This window comes from Sebastes umbrosus, chromosome 3, assembly GCF_015220745.1.
Source record: "Sebastes umbrosus isolate fSebUmb1 chromosome 3, fSebUmb1.pri, whole genome shotgun sequence".
Classification (NCBI taxonomy): Eukaryota; Metazoa; Chordata; class Actinopteri; order Perciformes; family Sebastidae; genus Sebastes; species Sebastes umbrosus.
The window spans coordinates 12,033,025-12,049,042 of record NC_051271.1 but is presented as its reverse complement, the minus strand read 5'-3'; the positions used below and the strand labels follow the sequence as shown (position 1 = coordinate 12,049,042).

The window sequence follows — 16,018 nt, the reverse complement described above, 5'->3', positions numbered from 1 at the left end:
GACTTGACTACTGACCTACACTTTTACAGTCTCAAGGACACACAAACACATGACAGGCAGCTGAACTATGAGGATCACACTTGGCTAGTGAGAAGGAAGGTAGAGGTCCAGCTGACCTCACATGACCTACATGATCAATAAACAACCTCATAATGATACAAACAAAAGGTGTGTTAGAATTTGTATGTGGAATCAGTGGGAAAAGATACAAGCAACTACGTCAATACTAACATGATGAAAATGTTTATAATACACAGATCATACCAGCTATGGAATCAAAACGTTCGCGTCAAGTTGGAGAGAAATAAAAACGCCTGCTTACGTACCTCATTATTTGACCTTAAAGTAGAAATCAATCCTCAATTTAAAGCAGCTGGGACAGTGCAGCATTCAATGTGGGTTGGTGTGCTGCAGCAGAGCAGCAACGGAAGTTACAATGAGGTTTTAGTTCCGAGGAGCCTCCTTTTTGATCGGATATTGTCATTTTACGCACGGCACAAGTTATTTTTACGCACGAAGTTACGCAGACACCAAAGCGCGTATGACTCATGTATGCTATTCCCAAATTGCTCAGTGGATATTTTTTTAATCAATTTAACATTATTATTATTCCCCTGCTCTTCTCATGCCGGCACAGTCTGCTTACCTGTTCTCAGAAGTCTGGTCCGATGTAGTAGTGGATTTCAGGGCAACTACATACGTGCACACACAGAGAGAGAGGCTTCACACAGCCTCAGCAGTCTCTAGTTGGAGTTAAATTTAGAAGACAGGGCAGACCAGACCTCCCTCCTCTCCTCTCTGTACTCAGATGGGGCATGACAAGTGCATGCTGCATGCATGCTGCTGACGGAGGATGAGGGCTGACGTGACCGCACGTACAGCAGCATGTGCGTGTGTGTGCGTGTGTGTGTGCTTTATCCCCACACTGTTAAGAATTTCCCAGTAAAATAACAGTAAAGAACTGGCAGCAAGGTTGCCTTTATGTTACTGTAAAATTAACATTATTATACTGTCCCTGAAATTTACAGCTTCGTACTGTTAATGAAAAATACAGTTTGAACTGTTTTTTTTTAATTAATTTCACAGTATTTTACAGTTAATTTACTGTTTAAAGACACATTATATAGCTGTTTTTCACCTTTCTTTTACATAATCTTACTGATTTGTTTTAATGCACTATTTAGGTTGTATCTTTTTACATATATTTTAATAAACATTATTTATTGCCTAGATGAATAGACAGAGGAATAGTCACACTAAATACAATTAAAGGCACTTGTTAGGAAAAAGGCTATAATAGTCTTGTTGACACTTTTCCCAAAATGTCTGTCTATAGCTGGCAACAAGCACAGAATGCAAACCAGAACAACATGTGAGTGAAGAACAATAAAGCTAATTCACTGATTTTACAATCATGTACAATGTACAAGCCTCACATGTGCAGATCAGGTCCCAGAATTAAAAAAATACTGAATGAAACTGTTACTGATGATACTTTAGACAGTTGATCAGCAGTAAAGTGATGTTTTTTAAGAATGCATTATAGTTCAGTTAAAAAACGGCCTATGAGCGTAATTTAACAGGTTTTCTTTTGTATTAACAGTAAAGCACTGTTTTTAGCAATACCAGGTTAATACACATAGTTGAAATCCTGCTGTAAATTAACAGCAATTGTTTACAGTGTAGATATTTTTCTCCACATGGCACCGTTAGAAACTGTTTTTATTGAGTGAAATTGTATTTTGAGCACAGCATTTTTGGAATACGAGGCACATAAGTAAAGGTGAGCTGCTAAATAAACATTCCTGGAGTCAACATCACTTAAATAATGGGAAGTAAAAAGGTCTTAGTTGTAGATTTCCCGATTTTCAGAGTCCCTTTTGGGTGTTAATTATTCATATCAAGTAATGAGCAGTGGGTGCATTTGGAAAAATGAATGTATAATATCTCCACTTGGTGGTGCTCTAAGCTTTTAGGCTTTTTCCCCCCCCAAACTAGCAACTCTGGAATAACAGCTTTTACAACTGAAAAATATTTTCAACTGTCACTTTCAAGGTCATATGATCTAAATATTACACTTTCAAAGTTTAACAGCAGTTTACAACATCCATTAAAGTTAGTGAGTTTTAAAGTTACATCAGTTTCTTTCAGCAGTTCTCATTTACACACTTTCTGTAACTCCTGATAGTAGCAGCAGTGCAGTTGATGCTGAAGGAGGATGGGATGCATGATGGTTAAATACAAGTGAATATACGGCAATGTGTGTATCTAAACACCACAGTGAAACAGCAGGAATGACTGTGGCTGTAGAGTGGTGAACATTTTATAGTTGGGTTTAAAATCTCCAGCACTGAGGTCAACTCAATCCAAATATAGCTGTGACTGCTGGATGTAAAACTGGATCTGGATCCATACCTACACCTCAAAAACAGATGGCTAAACAAACTCAAAGTGGAGGTGAAAGGTTGCCATTAACCCTGCAGATGATATAATAACAATAATAAAGTCAGATGCATCAGTGGGTATGTAACAGTTTCTCTGGTCAAACTGGCAGAAAACACATTGGTAAAATTGTCATTTAAAGTGATTGTTTATCAAAATAAAGCTTGCATTAAATAAAGAGTCCCTTCTGGAGTAATTAAGACATTATGGGAAATGCTGGTCAGACAGATATTAGTCACAACTGGTCCTGTATGTGAATGTATGTCTATCAGAGCTACTCCGGCTTGGGCTGCAGCTTATTCTTCTCTGGCTCGAAGAAGTTTTCAACAATGGCATCAACCAAGTCGTCCAGCTCCTTCTTCAGGTGCGTCACATCGCTGTTAAGAGACCAAAAGAGTCAGAGGGGAAAACAAACAATGATAATAAACGTGTTGAGATAACTGGGGGTTTCTATTTACGGTTAATACATTTAGAGCTAAAACAACTAGCTGTTCCATAGAAAAGTAACTGGCAACTATTTTGATAATCTGACAATTGTCATTTTTCAAAAATGTAACAATTCTTTATTCCAGGTTCTTCAAGGTGAGGAAGTGCTGCTTCCTCTTGTTTCATATCATTGTAAATTGGATATCATCAAGTTGGACAAGACATGAAAATCCATCAACTTGTTTTTTACTGTAGGAAATTGTAAACTTACTATCTTCTGACATTTTATAGTATAAATGATTAATCGCTACTCAAAATAATCATGACATTTGTCACTTCCTGGCCTGGTCTCTACGGTGACCTACCTGTTGCCAGGAGCAGCACAGAGTTCAGTATAGTATTTGATTTTTGGCTCAGTGCCACTTGTCCTCATGGTGGCCACGCCCCCGTTGGAGAAGGTAAAGGTGATCATCTGACTGGACTTGGAGGTGGGAAGAACCTGGGACACAAGAGGAAGCGGTCATGGATGGATAGATGGGAAAACAAGAGAAATTCTCCATATACACATACAATACAAGAATGACGCTGATAGGGCTGTACCGAATAGTTGGAGGCTTTGAAGCTTCGTTCATAACGTTGACATTCAAATTCTAAATCAACATATGAATGCTGCGAAACTTTTTTTTGCATGTCTATTCATTGTGTTTAAACTGATTCATTTTGCACAGTTGCAGATCAAATTTAGTTGCAAATTTCCCCACTTAGTAATAAAGGAATATCTTATCTTATCTTATCTTAAAGAGGCTGTTGTACTATTTGTAGAATCAGATTCCAGTAGTGGCTGCGCAGTAGTGATTCGTGGGTGACTGATCGAGGTCGGGTCCAAGCGGGCAGGTTACAAAGCAGCGTTCCGAGTAAGTTATTAATAACTTACAGAAATCTTGTGTGCAATAGTCCACCTTCTCTTCCATTCTCTCTGTCACTCTCTCTCAAACAGACACACACACAGTGAGCGCTGTAACGCTCAGTCCTCAGTCCACACCTACCGGTACATGTATCTATGGTGATGAAACTGATGAGTTATATTCATTAAAGTTCATTTAACAAAAAAAGACTAACTCATTTAATCTGATGAATCACTTTACTCAAATTAAGGAATTTGTTTGAGGATTTTTTTTTTGGGTGATGACGTCATAAAATATGACTCTTGGGAGTCGTGTGTCTAACTATGTCATTTTCATAGTTATGGCTTAAAACAGTTACAGTTATATCTATTGGCAGACAACGTAGCATGCTTGCTGTACATAAACTGCAGGTCACCGCAAATGTTTGTCCTGCTCTGAGTGGATGTACTGTACGTGTGTCCATGTGTGCACTTACAGCCTTGTTATTGGTCTGGTTGCTGTCGTAGCCGGTGGTCAAGTCTCGTACAGCAGAGATGGCGAAGCGACCACATTCAGTGGGATACGAGTCCTTCTGGCCGCTGTAGTTGCGCAGGCGCTCGAACAAGCTGCGGATCACGTCCTGGTCATGGCAGATGAAATATGAGTTCTTACTGAGGTGGTAGCCGTACCTGATGATGAGGAGGAGAGTAGAGAAGAGACAGAGTTAAAGTCTGCAGTATCTTACAGTAGTAATATAAATCAAAGCCGGGTGAGTATAATATACACATGTGTCTTACTCTTCATAGATGGCAGTGACTTGTTGAGAAAGGCTGGAGCTTTTCGTGGCCAGATAGGAAATCATCTCTCCTGCTATGGCTGCAGCACTCACTCCATCCTTGTCCAATACAGAGGGACTACACATATACCCTGCAACACACACACACACACACACACACACTTTCAGTTCATCCCCGGTATGCGTAAACCACCAGCCGCTGTAGGTCACTTGCTCCTTTTATTAACAGTGCGTGCAAAGGCATGTGATTCCATTTACAGCCTCATAATCATGTTACATGGGAATGATCTAAAGTATGTGATGTTGTGTGTGTGTGTGTGTGTGTGTGTGTGTGTGTGTGTGTTTGAGTGAACATCTGTCATATCAACCTCAAACGACCTTTAACCCACTGCATGGTGTTTGACCGCTGACTAACCAAGACCAAGGTCCTCAGATGACACGTCTGCTATTTTCATGCTTGCAACATGGTTAGATCACCAGTGTGGATACACTTCAGTAAACATTTGCTGCTACATGCATTGTCAGGCAGGAGGCCACAGAGGAAGCTTCTGAAGGTGTAGGTGGGCTGTCAAGTATTATGAGATGTAGTGTTAGAGCAGTTCATATATCTATATTGCAATATGTTAGGTATAGGACAAATAAGCAATTTAACTACATGTTTTAATTTTAAAAAGTTTAGTTTAAGTGTTGTCATTGTCGCATTAACCAACACCAAACACAAAGGGCCCCCATCCTAGTAACGTGAGCCGTGGCATCGCCAGCCGCCGTCTGACTTTCGTTGCTCCTAAAGTAGTGTTATTATGGTAAGGATGGCCTCTGAGCAAGGCGGATGACGTTACCAAGATTTTGTACACAGCGGCTTACGTTACCGCAGTCTTGGAAACGGAGGATGGAGGGGTACTCAGTTGGTTGCAATTTGCAACCACACAACTAGGTGCCACCAAATTGTACACGGTGTCCCTTTAAGAAACTTTACCATTCTACATGTTTTAATAAAAAGTGCTTCAATAACAACGAAATGTTAAAGTTTTTATACATCATTCTTATCCATTTACTTCTATGCATACTCTTCTTAGCCGGTTTCTATTATCAAGTAAGGTTTCTCGGCCCAGTTTAGATCTTGTGAGCTGGCAAAAGGATTCTGTCCTTGTCTGTCAGCAGACCCTAGATAAACTTATATCAGATGAATACTTTTAGGCAAATCAAATCAACTTATCTTGGGACATTGTGAAGATCATTACAAGAACAATTCTTATAATGTGATGCCACGTGGAAAACATTAATTTCTGTGTGTGTGTGCATGCATGTGTGCATACCTATGGCCTCCTCAAAGGCAAACAGAACAGTCTTGCCCTGGTCCAAAAGGTCTCTAGCTCGGTTTCCCATCCATTTGAACCCTGTAAGTGTTTCCTGTCCAAACAGTGGTGAAGGTAATCGTCACGTGTGGTTTCAAATATGAATTCCACCAACATTTGCTGGACAATAGAGTGCATTTAACTGTATTGTTAATATCCATTAGCTACATTTTATCTTAATATTAGCATTGCTGACAGCATTTTATGATCATGAGGACATCCTGATCCGATCTGTTTACATCTGCTCTTTTAAAAACATTTAGTAGAGTATGTTTTGTGCTTTATGCCTTGAACTTGACTAGCGTTACCTCAAAGTGGAAGCCTTCCTTGAGAGCGATAGCGCGCAGTATCTTGGATGAGACGGTGCTTGCCAGCATGTAAAGGTTCTTCACAGTAGCAGCGTCAGAGTTTTGCTGTTTCCAGCAGCGGAACATCCACCAGCCAAGCAACGCTCCCAACTCATTACCGCTGAACACTCGCCACTGTTCACTGACACAGAGAGAGAGAGAGAGAGACGTTATTGAAGTACAGGCATGTAAACAAACATAATATCACCAGTCTGTGTTATTCACAGCATTTCCTCCGTTTTGGTTTTGGAAATTTGAGGGTTTTAACGACACAAGAGGCTCATAATCTGCTATTACGCAAAAATTACGCATGGGATGATTCTGATATTTTTGGACTCACTCAACATACAGTATTTAAAAGTTGACTGTTTCTGGCAAAAACTAAATAAAGTAAAATATTAATAAAAAGGGATTCAGTATTTTCTTTTTCTTACTTTCTTGGCAGTGTGGAGAAGACTTTAAAACAGCATTGAGACAATGATAAAACTCGCAGATCATATAACTAAACAGTTAGATTAATACTATTCTATACTATAAGACTATTCAATTTCACATTTCACAAGGATTTTGGTGGTTAGTTATTTTCTAAATTCCTGGCTATGGCTCTGGTGAACCCACTTTCCATATACATGCCTCATCATCTTGATTTACAACATTTCTCCAAATTCAAAAACTCCTTCGCAAAGGAATTGCACTTGTAGCATGTGTAGGGTGGGATGTGCTTCAATGACAACAAAAAGTTGTCAAGTTTTTATACATTATATTATTTTTTATGCGTAATTTTTCCTTTGATTTAATCACAATATCATATACCAAGATAATTAATTTTTCATATTGGCGCATGCATGCAGCTCTTATACAGGTGGGTAGTTCTAGGCGGCCAGAATTTAATGCACACTCTTCTTAGCCGGCTTCTATCATCAAGCATCAGCCCAGTTTATACCTTGTGACCTAGCAAAAGGAAGTTTTCCTTGGCTGTCAACTGACCCTAGATACATTTACATCAGATAACTACAGATCAAATCAACTTATCATTGACATTGTGGACAGTGTTAAAATGTTCAAGGATGGAATAAGCATAAAAACACAATCATATACACACAAACACAGACCTCTCCTGCTTCTCAGCGATGGCCAGTCGATCAGCATCAGGGTCATTTGCCAACACAACAGTCGCCCCCTCCCTGTCTGCCAGTGCAAACGACAGTGTCTGCAAAACACACATTACACCTTCAACAAAAACACACCGTCTATCAGCGGTGGCAGAAAAAAAAAAAGGGCACCAGCTCCACGCCATGGGGCACCAGCGCGCAGAAAGTTTTTGAGCATGAAGGGCAGCCTATATAGTACTGCATCACGTTTTCTCAATTTTAAGGCCACCCTAGAGGGCACTATGTCACATTTTCTCTACTGGAAGGGCACCCTAGAGGGCACTGCATCATGTTTTCTCAATTTTAAGGCCACCCTAGAGAGAACTACGTCACGTTTTCTCTACTGGAAGGGCCCCCTAGAGGGCACTACGTCACGTTTTCTCTACTGGAAGGGCCCCCTAGAGGGCACTACGTCACGTTTTCTCTACTGGAGGCCCCCTAGAGGGCACTACGTCACGTTTTCTCTACTGGAAGGGCCCCCTAGAGGGCACTACGTCACGTTTTCTCTACTGGAAGGGCTCCCTAGAGGGCACTTCATCGTATTTTCTCAATTTTAAGGCCACCCTAGAGGGTCCACCAGTGGAGTCTAAATATGACTGCATGTGATGTGAATGTTCAGAACATACCAGGACTCCCTTTCCCTCCTCAGGATTGGGATATTTGACGGTGGGGAATTCGGGGTCTGGATCTTTCTGTTCCTCTACAGCATATGGAGGGTGAAGGTCAAAGGCCTTGAAAGCTGACTGGACAAATGCGTGGCCAACGCCGTGCACAGATGTATGCACAATTTTCACCTTTGAACTCTTGTTTATGTCCCTGTGAAGAAAGAAGCTAGAGTCAAGACATTGTTTTTCTTTCCATGTGTTCTTCCTCATTTCAACTCTGTAGTATTGTGTGTGTGTGTCCTAGTATGCCCTACAGTGGTATCTCATATATGCATTTCAAACGTTAAGCAGCAAAGCACAACGATGACAATCATCAATGGAACAGTTTATCTCGTTCTACGTCATGCCTTTCTCAGGTGTTTTTAAAGTGTGGTATTTAAGTTGTGGTATTTGCTGCTCAGTAGGTAGTTATCTATGCAGCACCTGTGATGACAGTGGTTCTGGATGGCTTTGAAGTATTTTGTGTGGATGTCCTGGTAGGGATCTTTGAGCAAGGGGCTCTTCAGGGCCTCCTCTGTGCTCCAGGACTCAGGCCAGGGCTCCAGGTTCTCCTCTATGGCCTTGGAGATACCTTTGTCATGAGGAGACACAATCTGGGCTCCGTTCTCCCAGTACACCTGAGACACAGACAGAGCAGCAGATAGAACAATGCATTATGACTGTAACTAACTATTACTTTCAATATTGATGAATCTGCTAATTACTTTTCATTTATTTATTTTTTATTGAGTCGCCGCTCTCCTCCTGGTGAAGTAGTCTCCTGGTGGCGGGGAGAAACGAAACGAGTCTGTGAGATCAGGCTGGTCTAACCTGTGTAATGGCAGCAACTGAAAGTTTGCTGAGTAAACTCTGAAAGTTTACAGGTTAAACACAGCGCTGCCGCGGGCCACCAGCCCGCTGTGGACCCCGGAGCTATACAGAAAATTTGCCGATATGAGCAAACTGTGTCTAATTTGTGTAACAGCAGCAAGAGAAAACTTTCAAAGTTTGCTTTTTACTCAGCAAACTTTCTGTTGCTGCTGTTACACAGGTTAGACCAAGCGCTGCTGCTGGCCACCAGCCCGCTGTTACACCCAGCAGGATGAAAAGAAGATATGAGTAATTATCTTGTTTCTGTTTTTGGATTTAATCCAATAAACAAAACGTACACGGACTGAAATTGAATTGCAACGACTGAATTTGAAATGTGAGAACTGAATGTGGAAGTATACAGTTCAAATACAGTTTCATTACAGTTTCAAGTTTATTGGAATTCTAAATTTATAGATTAAAGTTCAAATTATGCTAATCAGATTACATTTTTCAATGCAATTATTCAAAGTAAACAAACAAAAAATATAAACATCTGCCTTTAACACACTACATTCTGATGAAGCAGTTAAAAAATACACACACAGAGGTATTTACCTTCTGCAGATTGCAATATGTTGCCCGTTAGTAAAACTTGGCATCCACCAAAATAATGGACATAGTTCCTCTACTACTTACTAGCAACACACAGTAGCATTAGCTGCTACTACATTGAAATAAGTGCTTCAGGGGGCTTCCTTTCTTTGCTGCCGCCATTGGTGTTATTCAGCCACCTCAGCATGTTGATGACCACAGGGTCACTGGACACTGTATCTTTGTGTCCCAGGTGCTATTTTTATTGTCTCCGGGACAACGGGACATCCTTAATTTCGAGCGCTGGGAGCACTGTCAGTTTAAATTTTCAAAACCGTCAAATATGAATCAGGGCCAAAGCAAACAACTAACAACATCATTAAATAAACAAGTAAGTAAGTAAAAGCGGTTACCTTGTAGCCGTTGTCCTGTTTGGGGTTGTGAGAGGCCGTCACCATGATACCAGCACACAGACCCAGCTGTGAAACTGCGAAAGGCTGCAGGGAGTCGGAGGGAAATATGTCACTCAAAAATCAGACTATACTAGATCATAACATATATAATATACAGTATACTGCAAGCACACAATGTGAGAGAAAAAATACAAACAAATGTTGACAGATGTATATAACCAGTCCTTGAAGAATATTATAACTGTTCATAATTAATTCATGCTAATTATGACAATTTCACACAAATGTCTAATAGGATAAAATGATAAAGTGAGAACATTTTGGACAGACATGGATGTAAGCTGCAACTCGACTGGTTGGCGGAGGCATACAACCACGAGGTGGTAATTCTAGTTTTCCATTTTTTTAGGGTGATGATATCATAAAATATGACGAAAGACATTCAAAGCTTCATTCGAAAACCTCAACAGAAACTTTGAATGTAAAAAATTACATTTGGTACAGCCCTAAAGAATATCTTGTATGGTTTTATGCATGTGTAGTCGACTATAGACACAAAGTCATGTGAATGGTCACAAGTTTTAAACTGAGTATAAGTCAGTGAATCCTATGTGCGTTATGTAACCTGTAGTATACGAAGGGGAAGTGTACTTTTTGAATGGAATTTGCCCTTTAGCTTCTGTCCCACTCTCACCTGCTAAACCAGACAAACTGATCTTGGTTTCCAGCACAAATTCACCCTACAAATATAATATTAAGCATGTTTAAATGTAATTGTAAGCAGTAAAATGATACTTCCGTTTTAAGGTATTGCATCAACTGTGACTGTTTCAGCAATGCAAAAAAAAAACCCAAATGAGGAAATTACAGAAGTTCAAGTGATTACCACAAAGGGTGTAGGGGTGATGTCAGAGAAGAGGTGGACCGGCACCCCTCGGCCGATGAACACAGCTGCAGCCAGGCTGGCGAAACGCTTGCTGTTGCCCCCGCTAGGAGGGTGGGCCCGGGCGTCGTACCCAATCACCACCCCTCGCTCCTTAAAGTTATCAATAGTTTCCTCCAAGTAGCGACAGAAACCCTGGCAGGGGGAAAACATTTGGGGAAATAAGAGAAAACTTGTGTGTGAAGGACATTTAACAACAGCTACAGGAAGTCGGGGAGAAAAGTAGCTGCACTGAGATCCTACAATGATGTGTAACAAGATGTTGCCGTGAGCTATGCGGCCAACCACGAGAGTTTGGAGTATCTCTTCAGAAAGCACAGAACAAAAATCAATAATGTGAATGTCTGGCTTTGCATGTGACTTGATGCTTAATGTGTGGTAGTAGTTTCTCTATTAACCAACCTGTGTGGTCTGGATGATAGTGAGGTCATTCATACAGGTTGTGCCAGGGCCCATGGCTGCTCTCAGACCTGCCGTACCAAACTCCATCCTGGAGGAGAAACATTTCTTCAGAGCCTCCACCGCTCCTTCTTTCACCAGGTCCTGCACCATCGACAATGTCTTGGGATTCTGGGGAAAGAAATCATGCCCACATTTTGTTATACATGGGAATAAATCCAACATTTACATATATGTATTAGAATGTAGAGCTTACAACTGGAGATCAGGTTAGCAAAGTCAGTATGATTTCTAATGTAACATTTAAAAAGTCAGTTTTAGTCTAACTTTTGTGTTACTTCTTAGTGTTGCCAATTGGTTTGTTATTAAGTGAAGTTTTAGCGGTTTTACTTTTGAAATTTACTTAAACTAGAATTACCGCCACGCAGTTGTATGCCTCTGCCAACCAGTCAAGTTGCACTTTACATCCATGTCTGTAAATGTTATCACTTTATCCTATTAGACATTTGTATGAATTTGTCAAAATTAGCATATAAATTCTTGAGTTATGGCCAAAAATGTGTTTTGTGAGGTAATAGTAACCTTGACCATTGACCTTCAAAATCTAAGCAGCTCATCTTTGAGTCCAAGTGGAAGTTTCAGAACACATCTTTGCCAATGACTGCAGTTGGAAGTTAGCTGGATGGCAGAAATGTTGTTCCAAGTATGTTGTTCCTAAAAAACTAAGAAAGTGAAATGAAAATAGTTCATTTTCCATCAATAAACTCATTGATTGTTTCAGCTCTAATTCAGATTGTGTGCAGTGTCGAGGATATTTGTTCTCCTGAGTGACTGACTAGCAAAACTCAGGTAAACTATGGTGCATTTCAATGTGAATGAATGATGTGTTCATTACTTAAACAAAGTAAAAACTGTACTAAAGAATTAGTCTGGTTACAAATGGCAACCATAAATAAATTCCTATTCAAATGGTCCACTGAGCAAGCTGCCCTAATGCAATTATGTTCAGACTAATGAGCCAGCCTCCCTTTTCCAATGTGACCTGATTAGTGGCATCCCATGTCTCTTTAAGACCATGAATGTCTTGGTTGTGTTGGCCGGATGCATGTTAGTCTGGTTACACATCTGTGTGCTCTTTAACCACTTGTGACCCAAGCTTTTTCTCTGTGAAATTACTAACGATCAGCATATCAGTCTGTATGGAGGAAGTCCATTGTGCTTTCGATGAGGACAGCAGGGAGGGAGAGGAACTGAATGTGAAGCTTTTACATTTGTTTAATGTATTTACAGCATAAATATATTAGGCTTTTCATTCATGTAACTAGATACTCCGAGAAGGTAATGCTTTGTGTTACAGGTCTGTTATTTCCAAACATTTTACTTGGATGTTTCCTGGAAAGAACTATGTGATTTGGTAGTAATCATAAGGTAAAAAGGTAAGCTACCATGAAGACCTGCTTCATTTTGCATGTTCAACTGAGCTGACTTTATAGGTCATACTAGAAATTAATTGACAATAACTATTGGTTTCGAATTGAATACTGTCTATATATTCCCCTGTCATCTATCCATCCATCTATCTATCTATTCATCCATCTATCCATCCATCCATCCATCCATCCATCCATCCATCTATCTATCTATCTTTCTATCTATCTATCTATCTATCTATCCATCCATCTATCTATCTATTCATCCATCTATCTATCCATCTATCTATCTATCTTTCTATCTATCCATCTATCTATCCATCCACCCATCTATCTATCTATCCATCCATCCATCCATCTATCCATCTATCCATCCATCTATCTATCTATTCATCCATCTATCTATCCATCCATCCACCCATCTATCTATCTATCATCCATCTATCCATCCATCTATCTATCTAGTCATCTATCTATCTATCTATCTATCTATCTTTCTATCTATCTATCTATCTATCCATCCATCTATCTATCTATTCATCCATCTATCTATCCATCTATCTATCTATCTTTCTATCTATCTATCTATCTATCCATCCATCTATCTATCTATTCATCCATCTATCTATCCATCCATCCACCCATCTATCTATCTATCATCCATCTATCCATCCATCTATCTATCTAGTCATCTATCTATCTATCTATCTATCTGTCTGTCTGTCTGTCTGTCTGTCTGTCTATCTATCTATCTATCTATCTATCTATCTATCTATCTATCTATCTATCTATCCATCCATCCATCCATCCATCCATCCATCCATCCATCCATCTATCTATCTTTCCAGAATTGTTAATTATACTGATTAAGATATTATAAACCTATAAAATATTATATATATATATATATATATGTATATATATATATATATATACATATATATATATATATATAATATATTACAGCATTATAACATCACACAATAAAGTTGAATTGATCAAAAGCTAGTGATTAACACCAGTTGTGTGTATAGTTTCACTCTCACAGTACCTGATGCCACTTTAGTGTCATTTGCAGTGACAGTGTTTTCATTTTACACTTACTCGTTTTCCTAATGTTATAAACAACACCTACATTAGTACACTACACACTGTAATCATCACTGCAGGTCACTGGTTTGACCCAACACACTGGATCACTTATATAACCAGCCAGGTAACAAACTGACAAGCTGTCACAGGAACATGAAGCTAGCCGTTAGCTTACCTTGTCATACTGCAGCCACTGTTTGACAGCCTGGTCCAGCTTGCTGTCCCCAGTTTGGGACAAACCCTTCTCCATTTCCTCTTCTTTACCGAGTCAAGACACTGTCCAGCTCACTGACTATGGTCACACGAGGTGAGTACGCTCACACTGAAGCTGTTTACAACGCAAACAAAAGTCCAAGTGCAACTGAGGATGTGTCCACTTTGCTGCTTGTCTCCACAGCAGCGCGGGGCGGAGCGACGTAACGCGTCACGAGCTTCTCATCTGTTGCCTTCACTGGTTGACGCTAAGTGTGGGAATTACGTCATATTACACATGAGGGCTTCGGTGACTGTTCTTTTAAAAGGTCCCATATCGTGCTCATTTTGCAGGTTCATACTTGTATTTTGTGTTCCTACTAGAACATGTTTACATGCTGTAATGTAAAAAAACAACTTTATTTTGTCCCCATACTGTCAGCCTGAATATGCCTGTATTTACCACTCTGTCTGCTTGGGTCCATGTGTACTTCCTGTCAGCTGATGACATTCACATACACTGCAACCAAGGCCTATGGAAAGGAGGCTGGGTCACGTGTCATCAACAGGACAGATAATAATGCACACAGTGCACTTTAGACTAAGCTACTGGAGTTACCCTGCACTGTACTCTTTTTTAACAGTCTCTTCTGCACTATATTCACTTTTTTAATAGTCGTGTATCACAGCTGTTATCCTGCACTATATTCAGTTTTAACAGTTTTCTTCATCTCCTTGTATTTTTATATCTGGTATATTTTTTTGTACTTTGCACTACTAACTTTTTTACTGCCTTTTTACTAACATGTTTTGCACTATGGAACTGTGATGCTGGAAACTTGAATTTCCCTCGGGATCAATAAAGTTACTATCTATCTATCTATCTATCTATCTATCAACGCGTCATATCTTTGGGTTCACAACACATGCGCAATAAAATCTGGCCTGCACTCGCCAAAGTTGAGCCAATCGCAACGCACGACCGCAGCTTCAGTTACACTGTGCATGTGTCATACCCCATACCCCCAAGACCCGTGTCCGCCCGTGACCCAGCCTCCTTTCCATAGGTCTTGCACTGCAACCAGGAATAAACTAGGACACATCTAGAATGTTTACGTTAAAAATTGTGTAAAGGCTCTAAATATTGTAGATTTGTGACATCACAAATGGACAGAAATCCTGATGGCTTGTTTCAAAAGCTCAGTTTCTGAATATGGGCTGTGTGTGTGTTTCTCTGTTGATTAAGCTTTTCGATACTTTCACAGTACTTATATAGAACAAAAACCTGCTTTATAATATAAAAGCCATGAAAATGTCCCTTTTTACAATATGGGACCTTTAATACATCCATGGTTTCAACAGGTGGAGGAAACACAGCCGAAGTTAAACCTGCAGTAGGCAGAATATTTTTGGCATCATTGGGTAAAATAACCTTTTAGAATATTGTAATTCAAGTGCTCTGAGAGATAACTAGACTTCAGCACCTCCTCATGGCTGCTTTTGCTTTAAAAAATCTAACCTGTGACGGGAGACTTTGGCCAATCTCATGTAATTTCAGAGAGAGAGCGTTACTATCGGCTGTTCATTCAACGGAGGCAGCTTTCTGTTACGTTAATGCCTATTTCTCGCCTCAAATGTTTCCAGAAACATCTTGTAGTGTACTGTTCAGCTGTAAAATAAGAAAGTTTGCTCCGGCTGATGGGCGGTGCTTGATATTTCCTCAACTGATCTCAACATGGATGCCGGGTCACAAACTTTCTCATTTTACAGCTAAACAGTACACTACAAGATCTTTGTGGAGCCTACTAGACGAGTGATATTCCCATACCTTACAACCTTGCAGGTATCTCATCTGGTGTGAAAAAAAAGAGACATTTAAGGACTGAAACCAAATGATTTTAATGTATTATCTACATAAATTACATCAGAAATGCAATATGAATAATTATGGAAGTTACTGAATAAACCATGTGAGCACACAACTGATTTCTCTTCCTGAATCACAGAACTAATGAGTCAGACAGCGCAGATTCAAGTTGTATTCATCCAAGAGCAGCCAGTATTCATGTTATCAAGGAACCGTGACACACTCTTTCATGT

At 39.9% G+C, this 16,018-nt stretch overlaps 2 protein-coding genes across 5 annotated transcripts in view; both read right to left on the bottom strand.

Moving 5' to 3' along the window:
- Positions 1-825, bottom strand: part of tbc1d1 (TBC1 (tre-2/USP6, BUB2, cdc16) domain family, member 1) — a 68,680-nt gene extending 67,855 nt beyond the window's left edge. The window contains exon 1 of one of the 4 annotated variants that reach the window (XM_037764355.1): positions 647-825. The gene's annotated coding sequence lies outside the window, so the exon portion shown is untranslated. Of the gene's footprint in view, positions 1-264; positions 285-326; positions 471-646 lie in introns of those variants that run through there. The other 3 variants (XM_037764358.1, XM_037764356.1, XM_037764357.1) reach the window with 3 other exon arrangements.
- An 879-nt stretch (positions 826-1,704) lies between these two features.
- On the bottom strand, positions 1,705-14,178 carry pgm2 (phosphoglucomutase 2). Its single transcript, XM_037764058.1, has 13 exons — positions 13,902-14,178; positions 11,208-11,375; positions 10,749-10,940; positions 9,863-9,946; positions 8,490-8,683; positions 8,028-8,217; positions 7,363-7,460; positions 6,212-6,392; positions 5,865-5,958; positions 4,550-4,679; positions 4,249-4,441; positions 3,234-3,367; positions 1,705-2,819 (listed from the first exon to the last, which is right to left on the bottom strand). The coding sequence occupies exons 1-13, from the start codon at positions 13,974-13,976 to the stop codon at positions 2,717-2,719; spliced, it is 1,836 nt and encodes a 611-aa protein (XP_037619986.1). The 5' UTR covers positions 13,977-14,178; the 3' UTR covers positions 1,705-2,716.
- Positions 14,179-16,018: the final 1,840 nt, after the last annotated feature.

Excerpts from the sequence above, each read along its gene's own strand:
- pgm2 (XM_037764058.1), bottom strand. The coding sequence starts at position 13,976 with ATGGAGAAGGGTTTGTCCCAAACTGGGGACAGCAAGCTGGACCAGGCT. Across the intron at positions 8,684-9,862 it reads AACAGGACAACGGCTACAAG|GTGTACTGGGAGAACGGAGC; the intron begins GTAACCGCTTTT and ends TCTGTGTCTCAG. Across the intron at positions 5,959-6,211 it reads AGGAAGGCTTCCACTTTGAG|GAAACACTTACAGGGTTCAA; the intron begins GTAACGCTAGTC and ends CTGTTTGGACAG.